Source organism: Myiozetetes cayanensis, unplaced genomic scaffold (genome assembly GCF_022539395.1).
Source record: "Myiozetetes cayanensis isolate MyiCay16 unplaced genomic scaffold, myiCay2020 scf2-11, whole genome shotgun sequence".
Taxonomy (NCBI): Eukaryota; Metazoa; Chordata; class Aves; order Passeriformes; family Tyrannidae; genus Myiozetetes; species Myiozetetes cayanensis.
The window spans coordinates 3287812-3302197 of NW_026087411.1; the positions used below are offsets into that span (position 1 = coordinate 3287812).

The following is a 14386-nucleotide window of genomic DNA, read 5'->3' on the forward strand; positions in this document are numbered from 1 at the left end:
TATACAGGTATTTGTATTTCTCCTGAAAAGCAGCAGACTCAAAGAAGTAAGAGAGGACTGAATATGGTCTGTAGAAGTATTCAAATTTCAGGGCAAATGTCCCCCACAATCGCTGTAATTTTGATGTAAATGAATGTTTTACAGGTCTCATATCAGCAAGTGCAGAGGGGTCAATACCTGTAGCGATGGCCACAGTGCTCAAAACCAACTCACTCTGGAAAGACTCAAACTGGTTCTGTTTGGACCCAGCAAGTTTCCAAGACACTGATGAAAACTGATTCCAATTCTGACCAAGCTGATCAAACAAATTACTCTAAATATCACATCAGCAGACTGACACTTATGACTTGAAACACTCTGTAATGAAAGTTTCATTTGAAACATGAAGAAAACTCTTGTAAATTGTGAAAGAAATCAGAGTGGCCTGTGCAACCAAGGATCCTCTGCACTGACCATCCTTCAACTAAGCAAGAGAAGTTGCTTTGATGGAGTTTTCGAGCTCCCACTGCCCGGTGTTATCCTACACCAGTTCCCAGAAGGAATAATGAACACTCCTGTCCAGCACACAGTGACTGCAAAGGTGCCCTCAGCTGAGCCACACAGAATTATTTCAGAATTATTATTAAATTACAATAATTATTATTACTCCCCAATTAATAAATAGGCAACTGACCACTTCCTAAAAATATAATTAACTCTGACAAAACATTACTGAATCCCCCCAAAACAAGCTGAGAAGCACAAAGGAAAGATAAAGACCATGAGTGTTGCACAACACAACATAAAGCACATATTCCCTGTTTCCATATACAATTATATGGATCATAAACTCTCCAGTGGAAGTCAGTTATTAAAATGGTGCCACGAATTGCAGGCTTCTTCAATCTGGTGTGGAAAGAGGGAAAAACCTTTGCCACTCACTTCCTAGATGGAAACCCAGGATCTGCAAGGATGCTGATCCAGAAATTGTGCCTCAGTTGTCACCTTTACAAAGTCTCATTTACAGGCCTTCCACAAATTAAGTGAATCAAGGTCAATCAATCAACACCCAAAGGTGGTTTTTCCACCTGGAGTTTTTCTGACAAGTTTCAGCTTCTTCCTCCAGTTGTTCCAGCCCAAAATCTCCCAAGGAGTTCCATCCAAACACAGGGAGCTGCAATGGATTTACATCAGAGATCCCTCACAAAGCTCACCTTCCACCACACATGTTGGATCAGGAAAACTCCAGAAATAAAACCTGGCCAATCTACAAACAAGCTGGATATTTTTCCTAAGCGAGATCCTCCCAGTTGCACGTCCACTCTCAGCATTCCGACTGCAAATGGATTCTCACCCAAAGAAAGGAGCACAGTGAAAAGAATGGCTTCTCACCTCTTTGCCAATTTTAGGCACAAAATGAAAGAAATCATATGTTTAAACAACAGAAATGAAATGGCCACAACTCTGTTTAATTGCAGCACTGAGTAATCAGCACAACCACTTGCCCCTGAGGATGGGGAGATTCTTTTCCACGTTGTCCCAGCATCCTGACAACTCTAAATGTGCAGCTTGGCCTGCAAAAATCCCTATTAGCTACCTGAAAGGAAGAACTCAAAAGAAGAAAATCTAAGCAATAAAAGGAACCAGGAAGTAAACACTGCTCTCCCTTTTCAATCACTGAAATGCCAAATCACAGACCGCTCATCGCTTGGCCACGGAACAGAATTCCAGGATTTGCTTTTCTGACTCAATGCTACTTGAACACAGGAAGATGGGAGCAAAGCAGTGACAGGGAGAAATCAAGAAGCAAGGAATTAAAGTGAGAAGTCAAGATTAGAAATTAAGAAATATATTTTACTGTTTAACATGGAAGAAAACCAAGCAAACGGGAATTCCACGAATTACAAGAACGGGTGAGTCTCACAAGGCCCTGAAGCCACGAGAGTCCCTCCATGGAGATAAATCCCTTGGCTCTCCAAAATCCAAGGCATCTCCTCCAAGGCAGGGCCAGGGGAATGGGGTCAGGTCTGCTCTCCAAGGTGCTTCCCCTTCATCCCCGGAGCGACACTTGGAGTCCAGGAATCCGCTCACCGACAATGTCCCAGATGCTCCACAACACCTGCACGTCCCAGGACATTCCCAGCAGCTGGGCTGTTCTGAGAACTGCCACCAACAACATCCAGGACACCCTGGAGCACATCAGCTTGCTCTTGGATCAGGAATGGCTTGGGATTTCCATAGCTTGGAAACTCCCCTTACAGAGGGAAGGCCAGAGAGCACCTAAAGGATCTAAAAATACAATCTTACAGGAAGATTTCCTGCACAGAAAAAAGATGAGTTCAAGTTCTACACTGGTGAAGTATCTTTTGAAAGAAAACAAGAAAATCAAGTGAAGAAAGGGATGTTTTTCTTTTCCTTTCTTGCTTCCCTCATTTCCCTTGCAGTTCTCCACATAACTAGGCAGGAATACAATGGCAGAGCCTCGTGTGGCTTTGAGGATATTGTTACAAGTACTTATCCAACAGGAGATTTCCCTAAATACAAAGGGAAGCACCTCAGGAAATCCATGTCAGTGGTCCATAACTCACAGCAGAACTCAGCAGAACGGGATTTATGTAACTCATCTTCAGCATCACTGACCTAGCAACTTGAGCAATGAGAGAGAACCAGTTTGCAGCAGCCTGAACAGGAAAAGTCTCAGGACAAAATCATTTCTGATCACATCAAATACCGTGAACCAAAGTCACTGTACAGAACAAAAGCTGAAATATCGTTCCAAAAATAGAAGCTTTTTAGCTGTTAAAGTCACAGAGTTTTTCCTTACAACTACAAACCAGTTAAAACAACTTTCTCTCAGTGACACCTTCCCTTCCACTTTAGAAAGTTCCCAAGGAGGAGGATACAAGTTGCTCCTTCCATTTTTTCCCTCTGGTTCCTCCAATTCATTTGGAGTAGCACTTCACCACAGCCCATAACTGCAATTTGGCAATAAGAAATGAAGTTATTTTCATTTCAGTCTGGCTGCCCATCACCTTAAAAAGGGTCAAAGACGAAAGTAAACACGAAACAATCACTGACTTTCAGTTTTATAAACAAATGATCTTCTTTTCCTCAACAGGAGACAAGAGAGATTTAGGTTAGTGAAGTTGGGCAGTTACCCCAATAAATCCTCCACAGAATCTCTGCAGAGGTTCTGAACACAGAAATATCATTTAAGTGGAAAGAAAAGATGAATCTTAAAAAAAAAATTGAAAGAGAAAAGCCATGCAACAGAGACAACTATTTTACAGTTTTGCACAAGAGGAATCCTCAGTCAAAAGAAACTTTAGATCTGCACAAAACACGAGAGGTAATCGAATAATCAATCAATCCTGAAGCTTTCAGGTAACCACTAAACAAGCAAGAGCAGCTCTTGCAGACCAGGGGATGTTAATGATGCAATATTTGTAATAATCTTAGAACATGCACTCGATATCTAAAATAATACATGAGTGCTCACAGCATAAGGTATCAACCCTCTCCAGATCCCAAGGAACAAACTGAATGCTGCAATGTTTTGGGACATTCCAATTCCTCACCTACCTCGAGGTTAATACACCCTCACCCAAACTCCAAGGCTACTCTTGGTACTTCCTACAGGCTGGAACAACGTGACAAGAAGTCAGGAATCTTCAGCATCCAAATTCAGGGCTATCCTGAAGCTACACAAAGAGTAAGTCCCTCCAGTATCTCAAGTGTTTTATGGACATGATCGCTTTGGGAGCAGTTCTGCAGGACAGCCGACAGTGATAAGGGACAGAAAATGACAATATTTAGTCTACATCCATCTCCTGTGCTTGAGTAAAGTGTTTGTGGGGGGTTGTTTTGGGTTGGTTGTTGGGGGTTTTTTATGTTTTACTAAAGGTTTAAGAGGAAATATAAGGAGAAAAATGGCCTGTTAGCTGGTGCAATAGAGTAGCACCTGGAAACCTCTACTCATCAGGGGGAACTGATTCTGTAAGACTGCAAAGCTGTTACAGAAAAAAATGGGCTAAAGAGGTAATCACTGAACAAAGCAAAGCAGAATGCTGGGAAGGAAAGAAACTCAGTTCCCAGAAACCAAGAACTGGGAATAACCCAGGCCTACCAAGGTAACCTAAAACCACGCCGGCCGCTGCAGAATGAAATCAATCTTTCCACGGTGGAATTTTTTTGCTTCTTCCTTTTATAAAACGCAAAGCAAACAACGAGAACAAACCAAACCTAAACCAAAAACCATCCGAGGGGTTTTTAAGTCAACACACATCAACATCAGCTGCAATCCCAAAGGGAAGCCTCTCAGGCAGCTGAGCCAAGCCGGGCTCTGTGGGACACGCCACGGCCAGCACTGCGAGGACAGCTGAGTCAGGACTGGGGTGACAACCAGACTCCCACTTCTCCCACTTCCAGGGACACATCCTGCACTTAACACACACTCAGCACGGAGCACCTCATACTCAACACCTGGGCAGTGAATCCAGGGATCTCATGGATCTGTGGGCAGCTCAAACCATCCCTGTGGCTCCAGATGGGACACAGCAACCTGCGAAACTCCTGGAAAAGACTTGAGATGGCAAAGCCCAGGTGTAAATGTGACCCTTCTGTATTTTCTGGCTTTGGGGTTAAGGCTGTCTGGGTATCTGTGCAGTGCCCAGCAGAACAGAGCTGTCCTGAGCAGGGCCTCTGCACAGCACAGTAATGCAAAGATTGCTGGAGAACAAATGGAACTCAACACAATCTCCCCTCCACTGACAAGACCTGGCACCCAGAGAAAGCAAGGAATGCACAGGGCATTGGTATCAGGGTTCAGTTTGGGATACAGAATGCTGTAAATCAACAGAAAAGCACAGAATGTCCTCAACACATACAAGTGAGCCCCTTTAATTAATGCCAGGAGAATCTGTCCTGAAGCCTCTGTAAATAAATGGCTTTATCTTAAAACGTTATCAATTGTGTCTTCCTTGGTTTTTTGTGTGTTTTGCTGTTAAAGACTATTAAAATGTTTATATTATGGAAGATTATTTCAGGAATCAGGTTTTTTATAGACTTTATTGCTATTGAACCCTGCCAGGGAGAAGGTAAGTGATGCTAACAAAACCTCCAGCACTCAGTGAGGAATTAGACTCTTTGAGTGAACAGACTGTCCTATAGTGCAAAAACTCCTCCAAAGCCTGGGCTTTTCATGGGGGAATTTGTGTTTTGCTGAGTTCCTGGATCAAATTATAACTTGAAATTACTACTTCTTCTCAGGAAATAACTTCAAGAGCAGGGAATTTACTGGGTTTCATACTTAGTTCAAATGCTGAAAATAAAGATGCTGCAAGAGAAGGAAAAAAAAATATATGTACACCAAAAAACCCCAACCTTGCTGGTTCTGTCCATAAAATATTGCCTGCTTCTCATGCCTAAGCATGGCAATGAAGCATTATGTTAAATATATATACTTAACAGGTCTTTGGCCAAAAAATCAGATTTTCAAACTACAGGTTTTCAGTTCAAGACCCAAGGCAGCCCCTGAGTGCCACAGAACCAGGGCCAATGCCTGTGGGGCCAAAACCAGGCCTGAGGAGCTGCAAACGTCCCAGGACATAACCCTGGGTCTACACTGAGGTCACTGCTGGACAGAATCGCCTCTGCCCACTGCTGTGCCATGTGGGTCAGCACTAAAGCAGTTTGAAGAGGGATTAATATGCTTCTAATGAAAATAGGCCTGGTTGTTTGCAGAATTGTTCAGTTCCACCCTCCTGTCACCCCTCAGTTGGGATCTTCTCACAGAGGAATCGGGAGCTTCCCACGCGCTCCTCTCCAAAGCCCACCTGGAGAGCTGTCAATTGACTGTCCCGGTGACCTGTCCCACAGCTGCTACCGAACCACATTTTGTAAATATTAGGGCAAACACAGACAAAAGGCAGCACGTGGCCACGGCCAAATGTTTAGTTTAGCAAGAAATGCCTAAACCAAACAAGATGCTGTTTCCTGGCCCTCTCTGGAAGGCCCGTTTGGGGAGTTCCAGCGCAGGGATGATCCCAAAAGCTCCGTGGGCAGAGAAGGAATCGCTGGCAGTCTGTGGTTCACACATTTTCGGGCATGACCTCGTTCTTTACTACCACTTTTCACTTCTGCTGCAGTGTTTTAAAACCCCGGGCCTGACATCATTTCTGTATTACGTGCCTTTCGTTATGACTTGAGAAATGCAAAGAACTCAACTGGAAGTTATAGAAGAAACCATCCCTCCCCTCCCAACTCACTCTCATCCAGTGAGAAGGGAGCACCATCACATGTCTTTGTATCCAAACACACACACACCCCCCCCAAACAGTTCTGGTTATTTACAGGAGCTCCTTTCTCTGAAGGGAAGGCCAAACTTAATGGTACCTGAACAGCATTTCTGAAAATTAACTACACGGCAACAGTGCTGCAGAATTGCCCTAATAAATTTGACTTAAAAAGACAAATTTACTCATAAATAACAATTTAAGACACTATTTTATCTGTATGGGAATATCTATCTGCCTCAACCCCAATTACCTTAAAACAACTGTAAAAATCAATTCATACTGGAATTTCAGAGGTTCCTTGAAATACCGGATTTAATGTTACAACTTTTTTCTATTTGATCACACCAATCTCTATCAAGTTTAATCCATGATTCCTTATCATTCCAACCAAACCAAGCAAAGTTATCTCTTCCAACAAGCAGCTGTCATTGTATATGCCATTGATAATTCTGCCTTATTTTGAACCTACTGTTTATAAGCACTTGGTCTATAATATCAACACATTCCCCGCCTCTCCAGTTGGGAAAGATAAGATATGCATGCTAAATTAAATAAATATCTCCTTCAAAACAAGATATTGGAAGTACAAGCTTCACCAAACTCAGCAAACAAATTTAACAACCCAACAGTTCTCTATGATGTAGACCTTTCAATCTGATTTATTCCAGCCTCTGGACTCTCCTGAAAGTTACTTTTACACCTACATTTTTATTTTTTAAATGAAACACCGGCCATCAGTGAATATCACATTTCCCCAGCAAGGAAACCATACAACTGCTGTAGTATCTTAGGGAAGAGCAAACACCACATGGAATTGGGCCTCGTGAGAGTGAAGACAACTCTACCCAAACCTTGTTGGAGGCAGCATTCTGTGCTTCGCTCTCTGGGACAGGATTTGCAGGGTGCAACCAGGAAAAATGCCATGTTTAAGGTCCCAGATGGTTAAAACTTCCCTCTAATCACAAACTTCAGCTGGTAAGTTGTTTCAATTCCTCAGCATCCGTACAAATGGTGGGTTTTTGGTCTTTGTTCGTCAGGCAGAGCCCCCTGAGAAGCCGGTAAGGTACCTTGGCTGCCACGGAGCTCAGGTTCCAAAGGGATACACGAGGCCTAGAGGGAATTTGGTGCCCAAAACGCTGCCGGTGTCAGCGGCAGCGGGGGGAACACCTGCTCCGTCACCCCTGCGACCCTCCCGCTAACACTCGGGAAGAGGAAACTTCGGGAGGGAGCCGGAGACCACCCCCGGAGCCGAACACCCGCGAGCACCTTCCCGGCCCGGCCAGGCTCCTCCAGGAGCCGCTTCCCTCGCAGCCTCGGGAAAATCGGCGCCCGAAACGCACCTGCACCGCGTACCCAGGCCGGGCACAGGGAGGGGGAGGCAGGATCGCTCCGAGCCGCCTCTGCTGCTGCTTAAAAGGGACCCAGCCCAGGCCCGGCAGCGCCGGAGCGGCTCCCGGGCAGCTCCCGAGCCCGGCCAGGCCCCGCCGCGGCTGCCGGGGATGCGGATCCCGGGGGGAAAGGGGGATGGAGCGGGGACACGGCGGCGGTGGGCCCGCCCCAGGCCGCGGGGAGCGAAGGGGGAAGGAAGCGCGGAGCAGGGCATGGAGGGAGCTCCTCCATGGCCGGGCAGAGAGGGAACCCCGCGCCCGGGAGGCCCGAGGCGGGCGGGGAGAGCCGAGGAAGGCGGCGAAGCGCGGCTGTAACCCGGTGCAGAGGAGGGTCCGCGGGGTCCCGGCCCGGGGGGAGGGAAGCGGGGGAGGGCGGCCGCACTTACTCTCATTTAACACCTCCAGCAGCTCGGCGCAGCTCTCACACATTGTTCATTAACAGCAGCAGCCGCCGCCGCCGCCTCCTCCCGACCATTGATTGATCCGCTCGGTGCTGCTGATTGATGATTGATGGGGGCCGGGGCGGGGGTCACCGGGGGAGGGGAGGGAGGGGGCGGGAAGGAATGGGAAGAGAAGGGGAGGGGGGGGAGAGGCAGGGGCCGGTCTGGGATCCGGGGCGGCTGATCAATGCAAATGAGCCTGTGGCGGCGGCGGCGGCGGCGGCAGCGGGGAGGAGGAGGAGGAGGAGAAGCCGAGTCACTCACTGGCTCCCAGGGACTCCACGCGCCGCCATTTTGCTGAGGGGGAAGGAGGAGGAGGAGGAGGGGACGGCAGCGAAGGGGGGGACGGGGCGCTCGGGCGCCGCTCGGCAGTTTCCGACCAGGCAGGAGGAGGCGAAGGTGGCCGAGTCCCTCCTCCTCCCTTTTCCCTCTCGCCCCGCCTTCCCACCGCGGCTCCGAGCGGCGGGATGGCGAGCGGGGAGGAGGAGGAAAGGGGGCGGGAGGGTAAAATGGCGGCGGCGGCGGTTGGGCGCGCGCCCGGGGAAGGGCGGGAAGCGCCTCTCCCTGCCCTCTTCCCTTCTCCCTGCCCTCTTCCCGCCTCCCGCGGCCGGGAATCTCCGCCAGGAACGCGCACACGCCGCCGCTGTGACAGGGAACGGAGCGGGGGGAGCGGCTTCTCCTGCCCGCCCCTTCCTTCGGTGCCTGGAGCCGCGCTCGCCGCTGCCCGGGCTGCCTCAGGGACCTCCCGCCTGAAGGGAGCGCTTAGCCCGCCAGCTCCATAGAGAGGAAGCTCCGTGCTTCCAGGCGGTTTTCCAGGTCTTCGGGATGGTTTGTTGGCGTTTTCCGCCGCCGGGACGAGGGACGGAAGAGCTGCCGCCATATCTCCTTCCCGCCCAGCCCGGCTGAGGGGAGCGGGAGCACCCGCGGGCACCGGACCCTGAAAATGAGCGTTTGAAGGGCTACGGTAGCGTTTTCTGCTAATAATTAATTTATTTTTACCTCCTGTAGTTTTCCACCCTGCTCTCCCCCTCCCCTTCTTGGACAGCGATTTATTCTGCCCAGTGTCTAATGGCACGTAGAGTATCTGCGACTTGCTGGAAATAGCGGGGTTTTTTCGCTAAAAGATACGGTCTGTTTCAAAAAAAAAAATAAACGAAAAACTTTAATTGAAGATACATAATTTATGCTGATTACAGCTACCAGTTCACTCTTGCCTTGGGCGCGTTTCGAACAAGGTTTCGTAGCCGTGGATTGCAAGTCTTAAGGCGAACAGCTGTTTTCCATTAAAAAAGGGGGGGAAAAAATCCACCTTTTTTTCTTTTTTTGCCGTCTCTTAATCCTGCTCCCTTGCCCAGGTGCATGGAACTGGAATATGGATCACATGACAGATCGCGGCTGGTTTTTCTCCCCGAAGTAGGCACTTCATGACTATTAAGTGCTAATTTTTATTTCTGTAGTACCACCCAGTGGTGAGTCCGTGTGTTACTCCCTACCCTTCCACTTGACTGACTTGTACATAGGATTAAGAAAACAAATCTATTAATAGCCGCAATGCAGATGCCATATAGTTTGGGAGAAAGTAAAATAAAATCACCAAATAAGGGGGGAAAGAAAGAAAGAAAAAAAACCAAAAAACTAGTTTGAGTTCTTCGGTGGCCATTCATATTTTTTCCATTTAAAATAAGCCAGATGTCATTGGAGAAATGCAGTTCTGGGTTTCATTGCATGAGCATATTTATCCAGGCTGGTAACACCGTGGTGGTTGTGTATGTAACCTCCCTCTCCTGAACTCCCTCCTCCTAACAATCCTTGAGGCATCAGTTTGTTAAACTAAGAGAATTACACTGCTGTTTAAAAATAAGAGACAACAGCTCGAACTACTGTGGAAGTCAGGAACATACCAGAATGATGTCATCTGGACTTCTTATCACGACTTGTTTTTGAAATACTTTCCAAGTCGGGTTTATCATCAAGGATGGCTATTCTTAAATACTCCCTGCTTAAATTTCCTTTTACTAATTTAAACAAATACAGAAAATTGAGTGTCCCCATGAGGCACAGATTCCTTACCTGGTACTTAATTCACATGTTAATGCAAGTGTCTTTCAAACATATTTCTGAGAATAACAAAGGGTATTATTAATAAAAGACAAGAGGTAGACTGTGAGTAAAAATTCAAAAAAACTTCCTTGAAACTTGTTACTGATCTCATTGGTTGTAACTTATAGTCAGTCTTTTCTAAACAATGTATTGTCTACTGAGAGAAATCAAACCAGCACTAGCCGGTTAGTTATTAAACTAATTAGTTATATAAATGGTTATTACTATTATGGAGATTTAGTTAATAACTAACCAGTTTAGTCATTAAAATTACACAGATATACCAGGCCTTTTTGGTTGTGTGATCTCTTCCAGATAGCCTGAAAACTCCTATAACGAAAAAATAAAAGAGCAGTCCAGAACATTACAATTGTCACGTTCTGCTCATGCCTGAATAAGGTAGTGACCACCCCTCTGTTCTACAGCAATTCCAGAGCTTGAGATCCATCAGAAGGTGGATCAGAGGGGTTGATGTTGTGCATATATGTTACTTTTAGTAGATGTTGTGCTGCCTTACCTTTTATGTGTCCAGATTATTTGTTATCATAGAAAACCTCATTCTACAATCTGCATCATCTGATTTGAATTGACTTTCTGCTTTTTCTTCCTCCTACAGGCCATGCAAGTAACTTTACCAACAGAATCAAAGTGAACTGCCAGAAACACCTTAAATATTGTTTTCCTGACAACTCAGCTCTTGGATCTGAGGGCAGCACCAGGTAAGCACCAGAGTCAGCAGAAGGAAGGGGCCTTCTTGAGCCTGGTGGCTGACCTTGAGTCACTCCTGCTCTTGTGCAGAACGGAATACTCCAAATTCCTTTTACTGCATACATTTTTTTTTTCAAAACTAGAGATTTTAACCTGAGATTAAATTAGCAGAAGTGTAACTGCCTTATCATCAGCCTCCTGTGCTTTGCTTTCTCCTGACCTTTCTTCTCTCCCTGTGCTATTCCAGCAAGGTTGTTTTATCCCCAGGAGGCCTATTCCTTTCCCTTGACTGTGAAGCTCCTCATCTGGAAATATTTGCTCTGGTAAAGTGCCAACACTGCTCTAGAGGAGTCACTCACAGAAATGAAAGACAGGGGCAAAATAAAATTCTTAATCCAAATTTAGGACTGGATTAAGAATTTGAGAACAGACACTTTCCAAAATTCCTGTCCCAACACTGAACTAACAGTCCTGTCTTTAACATAAAGATGGGAGTGCACTTGTATCAGTGAGCTCGAGGCTGGAATGGTGCTGGAAACCACTGAAAGCAAAAGAACTAAGTTAACCCACCTTTAAAGTTTCAGCACTTGTCTTCCATTGCTCTCTTAGCATTTTTAACTTTTTAACAAGGTTCTCATTTAACTAGACCCCAAGAAGCCAAATTCAATTAGTTTCAATTAGTTTGATTTACCCCAAATAGCGGACAATATACTCAGAATTTGGCTGCATTAGGCAAAAAATGTGACATGGAAGTACAGAAAAGGCATTTCTGAGCATGACAGTGCCACCAGCAACTGAACCACCTTACCAGAGAGTCCAGGCAGCTTCTCTTGGACAGTCTGTAAACATCAAGACTCAGAAAAAAGCTGAGCCACTATTTAAAAAAAAAATTAGATTTAAAATGCGTTCACAACACAAAAACCCCAGACCCCCATTGATACACATTGATGGGGCACCTGGAAGAGAGACTTGCCAGTGTATCTTCTAGGAAAAAGTGTTGTTCAGCTTTTAACTCACAAATAAAAGTAAAAAATCTGAGTGTGTGGTTTTTATTCATACTCTTTTAACTTCCCAAATCTTCCTCGTCCATCCCATCTCTGCTTGTTCCCACTGACAGCACAAACAGGGAGTGAGAAACACAGACCAACAGCAGCACAGGGGGCAGGTTTGTACATCTGAAATCTGGGATTTCATGTGCTTTGGGTACTTCAGGAGCACTGTGAATCCTCTGCTGGAATGGCCAGGCCTTTTCCCAAGGGAATCCTGCTGACCCTAAATCAGCAGGATTGGACAATGAAGGATCTCCTGAGGCTGCAAGTCCTAAAGTAAGTTCAGTCTCAACAACCCAAGTGCAGAGGGGCCTTCCTGATGGGCACCTGAAGGGAGGGGCACATTCTTTTCCTCATTTTTGGCACCAAAAGGGTTTTTAAAGAGCATTTCAGTTGGGAGACAAACCCAGTGAGTGAGGAGAAAGGGAGTAAGTGTAGACAGACATACCTTCCAGCAAATCCCAACAGCACCCCAGGCATCTGGATCAGCAATAATCATTGACCCAGTGCTCAATGGACTGGGGGTCAGTCTGGCCCCTCATCAGCACCAAGGGGACTCCCTCACCTCAGGCAGCCTCTTCAGCCATCATTTTCAGCATCTTTTCCTTGTTTTTTCCCCCTTAGGCTCAAATTTTCTTGCTTTCCAGTGCCAAGAACTCTCAGAAGTAACTAAAGCTTCCTGCAGAGATAAGCGTTTCTAAAGCTTTTTTTTGTTTTTTGCATAAATATTAGCTTTATTGGAAAATAGTTCACTTAAACCAATCAGATTAACACACACCAAATTATTCTAGTTTAAAAAAAAAACCAAAACCAACTAACCTAAAAGGCTTTGGAAGAGAATCTGCTTCAGTTACAGTAGCAAACACATCATGGCAGCCTGAAACAAGTACCTGGGGTGTCTCCATCAGCTGACAATCAATTCATGTAAACACAGAAAACACCCCCAAATATTCGTATTTATCAATGTACCTGGAGTACACAGAACTGGTTTTTGTAAAATCTGTATAGAAATATGCACAAAACATTGGTTTACATATAATTACAAGTTATGTAGATGTTTATATGATGGTTCATGCTTTTTTTTTTCTCCATATATTTCGATTTACAGAGTGTGCATTAGAACTAGAACTTCCTTAGATGTAATTATTTTTTTTTCCACATTCAGGATAACTGCACTAGAAATATGCACACACACAAGTCAAATCTTTCATGGTATCCAGAACTCTGCATAAGCTGCATTTTTATAGCAGCTGCAGAGATCAGGGAAAGGCACCAATTTTCTTAAGAGAACAAGACAAGACCACAGTTAAATTTTTAGATCTAAAAGGGAAGCAAAACCTAAGATCAAAATGGTGTTAACTCAGATAATCCATAAGGTATCAAAATAATGCAACAATTCTTCTCTGAATCAACATAAAAAATACATTTTGGGTTTGTTGAGAGTTTAGGTCACATTCAGTTCTTCAGTGGACAACCCGACCATGAGCCCCAGAGCAGCTTCAGCCTTCAAGGAAGGAACTTATGTCACTTCACACCTGTGTGGTTTTGTTCCAAGGTGTTCTGAATGCACTGTCGATGCCACCACACATCAGAGCCTGCTCAGTCCTGTGACTCACTGGTGGTTCTGGTGTCACACTATGGGTGGGATTGATTTCCATTTTTTCCCCCCATTTTAATAACTTTCATTCTCTGCACAGCTTCTGATGATCTGTATCTCTAACACTGCACCTCGTGAGCCCTTTCATGTCCTTCCCAGATGTGTCCTTGAAATACTTGCATTATTTCACTTTAAACTGCCCATTTAAAGACAATGTGGCCTTCGCAGGGCGGAACAAAAAGCTCCAGGTGAGGGGAAGACATGGAAAAGCTTAAATGAGGAGCTTTAAGGAGAGAAAGAAATCAGGTTTGTAACTATTAACGGGTTTGGTAGGCTGAACTCTTAAGTGCCAGCCATGCAGGGTTTGAGGAGCTTTCTCTCCAAGGATCCAGTGCCAGCTCCACACAACGTCCGAGGGCAACACAAACTTGGGATGGCAACGTTCAGGTCACAGCTAAATCCTACAGGAACACTGCTAACTCCTGCACTCCTACTGCCAAAGGAACACACAGCACAAAGGGAACTACGGTACCCACACTGACAGGAAACACCTGCACACCTGCCCAGCCTCCTTTGACAGCTCTCAGGGAACGGCCACGCTTGGCATCGTAGCAACAATCTGGAGATTGGACACCAAAGCGATGGGAAAACTTTGGGAGAGCTCGACATCGACTGTTAGAAAACAGACAGGACATTACAGAGATGGGGAAGCCAGGACTGTACACAACTTCAGTGTTCACACTGCTCAGAAATCTGTGAAAATCAGTGAACTACAAAACTTTAGGTACAAAAATAACTGTAGATCTTGTCTACACGTGTTATTAACACG

The 14386-nt window shown here is 45.6% G+C and overlaps 1 protein-coding gene and 1 long non-coding RNA gene across 12 annotated transcripts in view; one reads left to right on the forward strand and one right to left on the reverse strand.

Moving 5' to 3' along the window:
- The window catches only part of USP34 (ubiquitin specific peptidase 34), a 101449-nt gene extending 93093 nt beyond the window's left edge, over window positions 1-8356 (reverse strand). For 7 of the 11 annotated variants that reach the window (XM_050316498.1, XM_050316499.1, XM_050316497.1 and 4 more), the window contains exon 1: window positions 8050-8355. In XM_050316498.1, the coding sequence (XP_050172455.1) occupies window positions 8050-8092 (43 nt within the window). In that variant the 5' untranslated portion in view covers window positions 8093-8355. Of the gene's footprint in view, window positions 1-8049 lie in introns of all 11 variants that reach the window. The other 4 variants (XM_050316489.1, XM_050316490.1, XM_050316493.1 and 1 more) reach the window with 1 other exon arrangement.
- A 403-nt stretch (window positions 8357-8759) lies between these two features.
- LOC126639812 (uncharacterized) lies at window positions 8760-12770 on the forward strand. The gene is made up of 2 exons (XR_007628887.1): window positions 8760-9067; window positions 10820-12770. It is a non-coding gene; the product is annotated as an uncharacterized LOC126639812 (long non-coding RNA).
- Window positions 12771-14386: the final 1616 nt, after the last annotated feature.